Genomic DNA, 10840 nt, shown 5'->3' on the forward strand with positions numbered 1-10840 from the left:
AGCCCATATAACAGCTACATGTTTAGCTAATCTGCTGTCCCTTAAGTCGCAACCAACAAGCTTCCGTCCTAACCCAAAAACAGTTTAACTTTAAACTCGCAGTTGAACGTGATTAATTAAAAGTCAATGCAACTGTATGTGCTGTCTCTGATGTTTCAAAAAAAGCAAGCACGCCTTCACACAGATAGATACATCATGCATGGGATGGTATATATTTTTTTTTGTTTCCTGAAACAAAGCACAATTGCATCATACACCACGCATACGGAATCACTGCGCAATTCATGTAGGCCCGTCCTACACGTGTCCCAGATTCTACGTCTACGATAGTGTTTGTGGTAGGAATAGGACCATAAATCATATGTGGTCCGAAGCATGTAGACCATCCAAGACATTATGTGGGGCCATGACTGGATCTGGATGGCTCGGATGCTAAGGACTAGCCTTGAGATTGAGACGATGGTTTCGCCTTGCCTTGTTGGTTGTCACTTCATCAGAGCCAGAGACGTGAATGACGGGTTTATTCGAGTGAAAGGGTATTTATGTAATTTCGGCATTTATTGAAGATGCTCTTGCGAGTTGCTTCTTGCGTCCCACTGCCACCAAGACAAAAAGGCTTGTCGTTTTTACGGGGACGAAGGCGTCGGCTTCTTCTCAGCGTCTTCGCGTTTGCTTCCTTCTCTGCTTCTTCAAGATTTCTGCTTCAAAATTTTCCTTTTTCTCATTTGGGAACAGAAAGGAAGAAGTGCAGAGCATATAGTCTGTTGGTTTTTGGCTCTCTCTGGTTTCGAGGTTTCATTTGATGATGAACTGCTAATTGGTTGATATTGAGGTGATTGCGGTTTGAGCATCCATGGGCAATTGCTTGGATTCTTCTGCCAAAGTAGAGAACTCCCAGAGCGTTCAGAACACGTATGGTAAGCTTAGGCGGATTATTCCATTTCTTGCTTTGTTTTCCCAATTCTGTGAAGTTTGAAGTTTTTTCCTTGGTTTTAGTAATAGGAATTTTTGGTGAGTTTGGTTGTTTTCGAATTTTGGCCCTGCTCCAGTTCTGGTAATTGTGTCCATAAGCCTTGAAGGGGTGGCTTACTGGGTTAACTGATGTAAGAGCTGGTTAGAATAATTGGGTTCTGGCTGTTTTTGAACGTGGATTTCGGGTTTGCAGTCTTTTTAGAAGCTCAGAAATGCTAGGAGGAAGAAAAACTTTTTCCTTTTTTTTCCTTCCTTAAACTTCTCTTGGGTTTACCTTTCGCTAGAAGAGGAGTTACTTTGTTGGGCTTCTATGGGATCCTTATAAATTTGGTTTCGTTTCTGATTAGCCATAGTATTTTCGTGGTTTCAACTCTTTAAGTCTTGAAAAAAAAAAAAAATTTGGACTTCGGTTTGGAATTTTGGAAAATAGTAAACGTGTAATTTTAACCATCCGACTTATTTATCAGAATTCTGCAGTGAGCTGCAGTGTACTTTTCCGATTTTATTCTTCATTTTTCCTTTTTCTCAATTTCCTGAATTTAGAACTTTGGTTAGGAGTTTTGAAATGCATAAGTTGTTATGATATCGTTAATGTCAAAATGTGATCTTATTCAAATTTAGTTGAAAATGTGAGTTTGTGAATCCAGGTCTTTGTAAATCATCATTATGGATTCAGTTTATTTGATTAAGAAATGAACCTTAAGAAGATTTTGTAGTTTTCCTAGTTTTCTTGGTGTTGCATTGACAAGAACAAGGTAGTTTTGATGAATTAGATTAATTTGTAGTGGTAAACTTTCACCCTCTTGCTCCTTGAAAAGCTTTTCTTTATTAAGTATAATCAAATTGACAGTGAGCCGAAATCTTTTTCAGGTCAGGCATATCATCATCCTCAAAACTGTCACCCTGTACTTTGTGGCTGGTGAAACTTAGCTCCCCAAACTTTCATTTGTGACAAAGACCCACCCACCCTGAACTTTCAGATTCCAGCACTTCACCCTCACCCCGTTAATGGCCTTCACTGTAAAGATAAAATTATGAAATTTCACTTTCACAGTTATCTATTCTTTTGTCTTTTTCTTTCCGTACATTTATCTAATACTTTACCTGCAAATTTCTGTATTTGTTGCATTTCTCAATTTCCTTTTTGCTGTATTTTCTCTTTTGCAGTTTTCATTGTGTTCTGTATTGTTCTGCTTTGTCTATATTTTCCTCCTTTTCATTGTTATATTTTCTGCATTTTTTTTTTGTATTTTGTTTTATTTTCCTCTTTTTCTTCATTTATTTTTGTATGCCCTGTGTTTTTTGTAATTTTCTTTTGTTTTCCGTATTTTTTCATTGTATTTTTATCAGTTTTCTACAAAATGGTCTCATAAAATGATTAAAGGGCAAGTTGGCGCTTTAGAAATGTTTAAACATGCACAACAATCACATATTTTCTAAAGCTAACTGATGGAATGCTAATGGCAGGGGCAAAATGCTTGAATCTAAAATTTCAGGGTGGGGTTTTGTTGCAAATGAAAGTTCTGGGGGGTTAAGCGTCATTACCCCCATTGTACAGGGTTGCAGTCTGTAATTTACCCACATTTTTAACTCCAAGTCACTTCTACCATATAAAATATGGTTAGTCTTATTAGTTGTGCTGGTTGATGACGATGTAAATTTGGTACACCATTGGTTATCTTTAGGCTCAGTTTGAAAAGAGTACAAATATAAATATGTGCAATGCAAATACATTCAAAATAATACAAAATACAAAATTTTGCACTCTACATATTTGTATGGGTAAATTGCTGAAACCTCCCCTGAAGTTTCTGGTTGTTGCCAAAACTTCCCTTGAAGTTTGGTAATTGCCGTCACCTCCCCTGAACTTTTTGACATAGTTTCAAGTAGACCCCACCCCCTTGGTAGAATTTTCTAAAGAATGCATGAAAATGTCCAAACTACCCATGCTACTACTTTTAACAAAAATGCTTGTTTCCAATTTTTCTCTTCATATGAATCACTACCTCAAACTCTTCCAATCTCTTTTCTGAAATTGATTTATTTTCCAAATTTGCCCTTCATATCAAACACTCAAAGGTAAAGATGCAACTTTAAATTCTCTTTGTTTTTGTTGTTCATATAGTTTCGGGAAGCCAGTCTCAATAGTAACTGCATGGGTATTTTGAACATTTTCATCATTTTTTTAGAAGATTCTACTAGAGGGGGTCTACTTGCAATTGTATTAGAAAGTTCAGGGGAGTTTATTGCAATTACTAAACTTCAGGGGAGGTTTCAGCAACGGTCAGAAACTTTAGGGGAGGTTTCATTAATTTACCCTATTTGTATTTGTACTTTTTCCAAACCTTATGGACATATTAAGAGAACCAATTAATGAGTTATCAGTTATGGTTATTATTGATGGTTTCCATATATTTTTCGATATATCATTAATGAATTCTCAATTATAAATACTTTTGGTAAAAATTTTAAATATTAATTTTTCGTTTTTAATTTTTCCATTTTTTATTGAGTGTTTACATATTGTGGGAAGCGTGCCTCCCCTCCCATTGCTAATGAAAAAATTGTCTTACAGAAGTCTCATTGTCATTCCAAAGGATGGTACATTTAGTAGTTTCTTAATAAATTGCTACCCTATTAATTTGGTTTATTATTCTTTGTTGTTCATTGTCAGTCCATGCAACAGTTCTAGTTCCTTTTGTAATTGAGTATGGAAAGTCTGATTTACCATTTCTCAGTACTATTAAGAACTGTCACATGTTTGATCTATTATTAATGTGCCATCAACTTTTGTTATCATAAAAAATTGTTAATTGATTTCTACTTTGTTGTTTTATTTTGAGTTTTACCTATTTCTCCCTTTTAACTTTCAGCAACTTCAAAAGTAACCAGTAAAACTAGCTTGTCTTCAGCTGCTTCCACTCTGACAGTTCCATCTCACAGTCAAAAGAGTACCACTGAAAGTCTTCCTACTCCTAGATCTGAAGGCGAGATATTGTCATCTCCAAATTTGAAAGCCTTCTCTTTTACTGAGCTAAAGAATGCCACTAGAAACTTCCGTCCCGATAGTCTCCTTGGAGAAGGAGGATTTGGTTTTGTTTACAAAGGATGGATTGATGAGCAAACCCTTTCTGCTGCAAGGCCTGGTTCTGGAATGGTTGTTGCTGTAAAGAAGCTTAAGCCAGAAGGTTTCCAAGGCCACAAGGAGTGGTTGGTAGGTTTCCTCATCGAAAGTAATTTTTGATCTAATTCTCTCTTCCTTGTTTCATTATGTCTATACTAATAGCTGATTGATTGCAGACAGAAGTTAACTATCTTGGCCAACTTCATCATCCTAATTTGGTTAAGCTTTTTGGTTACTGCTTGGAAGGGGAGAACAGGCTTTTGGTCTATGAGTTCATGCCAAAAGGCAGCTTGGAAAATCATCTATTTAGACGTAAGAATCTGTTTTTTCCCCTCTCATTTTTATGCTTTTATGAGCATGGGGTTGCATTCCTAACATTTCCTCATATTTCATTTGCACCAGTTTCCTCGTCATCTTCCTTGCACTTTACATTTTTTGTGTCATTTATGGTCAGTTTGTATTTTTTTTTATTTAGATTCCATATCCTATTTACCCTTCATTTCCAGGCATAGTTGCATGCTTTGTAGGTTCATGTTGATTATAATTCCATCCATTTTCATTTTCGCAAGAAAATTGGTAAATGACAGAAGATATCAACCTTAAATGTACAATCACTTCTCTGATCTTCACTGAGGAAGTTTTTAAAGTTTAATTGAATCAGAGGGTGCTGACTCTATTTTATAAGATGTTCTATGGTCTCTTTCAATTGTTTATTAGATCCTTCTTAGATAACCATTTTCTAGCTTATGCCTGAAAGAGCTGTATTTATGATTATGAGCTAAAAAATGTCTTTCTTTTATTGCAGGAGGAGCCCAGCCTTTATCTTGGGCAATAAGGATCAAGGTCGCCATAAGTGCTGCTAGAGGGCTCTCTTTCTTGCATGATGCTGAATCTCAAGTTATATATAGGGATTTCAAGGCTTCCAATATACTTTTAGATGCGGTAGGATGCAAATTACTGTTGTTTCATTTAAGATGTATCCTTTTCATTGAAATTTCCTAAAATTTATCATGTTTTTACTGGTGCAGGAATTTAATGCAAAACTTTCAGACTTCGGCCTGGCAAAAGCAGGCCCTACCGGTGACAGGACTCATGTTTCTACCCAAGTCATGGGCACTCATGGTTATGCAGCACCGGAATATGTTGCCACAGGTTCATTCATCACTCTTGAAAATCATAAAATAAATGCTTTTTTTTTCACAACTTATCCTTGCATTTAATTTAAAGCCTTCACATTGATTTTGACAGTGATAGAGGCCTCTTCTTTTAGGGTTTCCTGTTTTTTTTTCTCTGATTTAATTTCTTAAGCCATCATTGTCTTTATGACTGAAAGTATCAGGAAGTTTTGGAAACAAATATCAGTTGGATACACAAATGTGTTTTGGACATAAGGCCTCGTACAAGCTGGATGTGATGGCAGTTTCTCTAAAATAAACTGTTTTAATATTTTGTCCCATCTTTCCAAGAAGTATAAATTAAGAATAACAAGAAGCTATTAAAGAAGACCTTCCCCACTCCCTGCCCTTTGGTGTTTCTGTAGACTTCACATCTGTTGCAATCAACTCCCTTGTGGCTCTCCAATGAAGCATGACACACCGGAAATAGAAACTAAAATGCAATTTATGCAATATTTTGAATTTATCTCCACCACTGATCTATCCATTTGGAGTTGCAAGGGTGTCCTCTGGCCATGGTTGCAGCAGATATGTTCTCATTTCTGATGAGTAACACTTGAACCACAAACAGGTCGGCTGTCTGCAAAGAGTGATGTTTACAGCTTTGGGGTTGTTCTGTTGGAATTGTTGACTGGGCGTCGTGCCGTTGATAAATCAAAATCTGGTGTGGAGCAGAACCTTGTGGACTGGGCAAAGCCATATTTGGGAGACAAGCGCAAATTGTTTCGGATCATGGACACCAAGTTAGAGGGCCAGTATCCTCAGAAAGGAGCCTATACAGCTGCCACACTTGCTTCACAATGCCTCAGCACAGAACCTAAAGTTCGGCCACGCATGTCTGTGGTTTTAGCAACATTGGAGCAGCTCCAAACCCCACACAACACCAACAAAAATTCCCGACCAGTACAGCAAACAGTCTCCAATTCTGTCCGCAGGTCTCCATTAAGACACCATCATTCACCAATGAATCTCACACCTAGTGCTTCCCCTTTGCCATCCCACCAGCAATCGCCACGTCTATGCTGAGCAGTTCTGTCTGGCCTTCTTGTAAATTATTTTGTTGCACATTTGTACTGTAATTCATGGAAATGATATAGGCTTGTGGCTTGGCAAAATAATGTATTTGATAGATTTTACATTACAAAGGAAATATATTATTGATTTTGATAATGTTCTTTTATGAATTTCATGGCGCCTGTCCATAACAAGTTATAATTTTGGCTGTGTTTGGATATGTTTTCACTTTTGCTCTTTCAAAGCCCAACATCAAATCATGTTTTTGAGCTATTTTTGGGCCTTTTTTACTCTGTATTTTGTATTATATAAATAATTTGTTAAAATTTGTATTTTGTATCATGTAAGTAGTTTTCTTTCAATACCAAAAAGAACGTTAGCAGGTTACATGCTAGCAGAAGCACATTAGAACATTTTGGTGAGCACGAATTTCAAATTTTGGTTGTGTTTTTATCAAAGCAGTCACAACCAGGTGCAAATATTATTTTGGCCTTGTTTGTGCAGTGTAATTTCATTTGCATGTGCAAAAGTATAAACATGCAAAAGGTTGAGTGCAATTCTGGTTTGTTTGTTTATTTGTATTTTGTATTTTACATTTTTTTTTTTGTTTGTAGTGCAAGTGAAACAGAGTTTTCATTCTTCTTGGGTGGTGTTGCAATCGTGGTATGGTGTTTCCTTTTAGCATCCATGTGTGTTGTAGGCATTTTGGTTGGGTAAATTCAAGAATGAATATTTGTACTATGAATCAAATGCAAACATCGAGACTTCAACCCGTAACAATATCAAATACAGCCTTATTTGCACTCCCATGCATTTGTTATAGTGCAAACGAAATTACACTGCAAAAAATTGTACCAATAAAAAAAATGGAGATTGGTGTCCCTTGAGACACTGCTCTTTTTCTCTACAAGACAGAAAATAACATATCTGCACCACTTTTTTGTTTTTTGTTTTTTGTTTTTTATTTTCCTTCTATAAATACTCGACGCTGCACACAATACTACCTCAGCTTACCATAGCAAAGTCCACAATTCATGGGGATAGAGTTGTGCCATTCAGCTTTAAAGGGAAAAGAAGGAAGAAATTTCAGTTTTTACACCAATGTGACAGTCAAAATGTGAGGTATTGGAATACGACATCAACATATAACTAACTGTCAGCCTTTTCTATGTTGTTTTGACATTTAGAGTCTTTTCATCAAAACACATATGCTCTCTACCAGTTATTACCAAGTTATGGCCACAAGATCTCCTTCTGGCCGGTTTGAAATTTCCTCCTCCAAACCTTAACGCACAACAGGATCAATGAGAGTGGATTGAATTGTAAGTCTTGGATGAAAGATCCTGATATAGACTATCTGGAAACCTTGGTACCTGTCAAATCAGGATTGCTTTCTTTCTTGGGCAGAAAATGCAGCACATGGATTGTAAGGAAACCTTGCACAATGTCAAACTAATCAGGAATACGTTATGTTAGTAGAATGGAAAAAACAAGGCTAATTCAATGCCCTACCCATGACAAGGATGTCCAGCTTTGTTGCGTAGTGTGTCTTTTCATGGGTCATATGGAAGAAATTGATCCCATGTTTTCTCCCCATAGGGTGGCAAAGGTCCAATTGAATTTGTCTTAATTTGATTTTTACCATTATTATATTGTAATTTGTTTGGGTGTTTTTTTTTAGAATTGTGGTTAGTTTTTTGAGTTGAACAAAGAGAAATCTTGTTTTATCATACACAGAAAAATGAGTGTCTCCCAAGTAAATTTGATCAAGCAAGTTACAAATTAAGGACTTTTGATATATCCTCTCTTGAAGAAAATTTAAAACAAAATTGAAGGTCGAAAGGCAGAATTGTTAAATAGTGGAGGTGAAATAATTTTGATCAAGTATGTTTTATAGAGTAAATTTTAAGGATTTATCTCCTTTTTGCAGTTAAAATGCTCCTATGAACACCAAAAAGGAGATAAGTCCTCAAAACAAAGAATCCCAAAATGATAAGCCATGAAGAAGCCAGCATATTCCTCGGCCAAATCCACGGTTCATGGACTGTCATGGCAGCAACAACCAGTCCTTAGTTGTCGGTTATCTCTACTTTCACTAGATTTATGGATTCCTATTTTCCAGCAAGTTATTTTGGTTATGTACTTAGTGGTATTCTATGATGTAAATATTTGTAGTAGTGGTCTGATTTTTAGGAAGAAGTTGTCAGTAATTCCTTATATATATTTCCCTTTGATGAATGAAAGAGGGCAGAGAAAATTTATCCCAAAACCTAGAGGTCTGTTCTCACCCTAAGAGAGCAATTTACTTATTGCGCTTCTGACTGGGACCTATCATTTTGATGAAGCCCTATCTAAGGTTCGACAGTTTGGGTCCCTGTGCGGCTACCAAAAAGAGTTTGAAAGATTGTGCAACCGGGTGCATGGATGGTCGCAAAAAGCACTTGTGGGATCGTTCATGGGTGGGTTGCTGCCTGAAATTGCTGAAGGGATACGCATGTTTAGACCAAAGACGTTGAAAGGAGCAATAAGCTTGGCGTGCATGAAGGAAGATCAATTGCAGCGGCAGCGACGATTCTCACGACAACCATTATCGGCTCACACTTCGCTGCCATCGCTGTCAACTACAAAGGCTACACCTGTTAAGAAACTTATGATAAGCCACGAAGAAGCCAGCGTATTGCTCGGCCAAATCCACGTTTCATGGACTAAGTCATGGCAGCAACAACCAGTCCTTAGTTGTCAGTTATATCTGCTTCCACCAGATTTATGGATTCCTATTTTCTAGCAAGTTATTTTGGTTATGTACTTGATGGTATTCTAGGATGTAAATACTCGTAGTAGTGGTCTGATTTTTAGGAAGAAGTTGTCAGTTATTCCTTTTATATATTTCCTTTTGATGAATGAAAGAGGGCAGAGAAAATTTATCCCAAAACCTTGAGGTCTGTTCTCACCCTAAGAGAACAATTTACTTCTTGCGCTTCTGACTGGGACCTATCACAGCCTTAGATTACTTGAAGGTCAAGGTATATGGGTTGAACTTTATCATCATCATCGATGGCTTATACCAACTATATGGGGTCGTTGTATATGGGCTAAGCTTATTCACTCTAAACACATTACATCAACACCAATTTCTCTTGTGACTAGAACAATATCATGTTCGAATTCTGGAAGGAAATGTTAGAGCTCAAGCATGTAGTGATTAACCATGGTGAATGGATTATCGGAGAGGGAGAAATGTCATTTTGGCACTATAATTGGAATGGAGCTTGGTCCTTCGATTTATGAGAAAGAGAACTCTGAAGTTGATGGCTTAGGAAAAGTTGTGCGCAGATGATTTGTAGCCTGTTTTCGCTGTGTCTGGTTTGAAAGAAAAGGTGGGGAATACAGGTTTCCCTACCTTCCTCCCCCCATACCTTTTCTCTCAAACCAAACACAGCGTTCAGGACAGGAATTATATCTATATTCATCTTAAGCTTTGTGCGCATATTAGAGAAAGATTTGGATCGGCTAATCTTGAAAGAGAACAGTAATGGATCCTTTACTATGTTTTCTGCCTAGAATCTTGTTAGGGATAAACATCCTTTTGTTGGTTGGTATAAATTTGTTTGGAAATGATTTCTCATAGGCTCCATTTAAAAAGAGTATAAATACAAATATGTGTATTATAAATACGTACAAAATTACGGAGGGTAATAGTTTGGGTTCAGGGAGGTTATGTAAATTTTAAACCCTATCCGCCTCACTAAACCCCCAACCCGTATCTATTCCAAACCCTTAGTGGGTATCTCTTGTAAATTTCTTAAACTATCTTTATGATTTAGTTAATTGATTAAATGTATCCTTATTGTTTGAAAATTGACTGATGCTACCCTTATTGTTTCTGACAATTGACTTACTCTACCCTTACCGTTAACATCCGTTAGTATTCCATCAAACACGCGAGACCACATGATGTTTAAAATTCTTTTAAAATCCAATATTACCCCCTCCCTCGTCCCCTTCCTCCTCAGACCTCCGGTCTCTTCTCTCTTACCTCTCTCTATTTTTCTCTTACCTAAGGTCTTATAGGTGTAATCGCTCAAAGGAGCAAATCTGGGTTTTGAAGGCTGATGAAGGGACCAGAGGCTACTGATCGAGACGACATTGTTTGGGTTTGAAAAGAAATTTCAAAATAAAATCCAACTTCGGAACCCTCTTGCTTTGTGAGATTAGCCGGAGGCCACCATTGCGCCCACGGCTCTTCTCACGACTGGACAGGTGAACCAAATTGAGAAGCTGAAAGCGTTTATGCCAATAGGGTAAAATCCACAGGTGAACCATTTGTCTAGAGTGGTAAGGAAATCCGAGGCATAATCTTCAACTGGTAGAGAGGATCCTCTGTTTAAGGAATTCCGAGGTGTTGAAGTTGCAGAAGTGGAGAGAATGAATATAAGGAAGAGAAGAGAAGGGATAAACGGAGAACAACAAATCAGGTTGCTCATGCCTTAAGTAGTGACGAGAAATTCTAGTTTAATTTGAGCACAGGCATAGAGTTGGGGCAGATCCTCTCTAT

General features: G+C 37.2%; 1 protein-coding gene across 1 annotated transcript; it reads left to right on the top strand.

Moving 5' to 3' along the window:
* The first annotated feature begins 565 nt into the window (after positions 1-565).
* Positions 566-6455, top strand: LOC148873324 (putative serine/threonine-protein kinase PBL3). Its single transcript, XM_088964003.1, has 6 exons — positions 566-917; positions 3846-4186; positions 4273-4408; positions 4902-5038; positions 5125-5248; positions 5843-6455. The coding sequence occupies exons 1-6, from the start codon at positions 854-856 to the stop codon at positions 6295-6297; spliced, it is 1257 nt and encodes a 418-aa protein (XP_088820129.1). The 5' UTR covers positions 566-853; the 3' UTR covers positions 6298-6455.
* The last annotated feature ends 4385 nt before the right edge of the window (positions 6456-10840 follow it).

This window comes from Nelumbo lutea, chromosome 1 (genome assembly GCF_056320005.1).
Source record: "Nelumbo lutea isolate HS-2025 chromosome 1, American lotus-T2T, whole genome shotgun sequence".
In the NCBI taxonomy this organism is placed as follows: Eukaryota; Viridiplantae; Streptophyta; class Magnoliopsida; order Proteales; family Nelumbonaceae; genus Nelumbo; species Nelumbo lutea.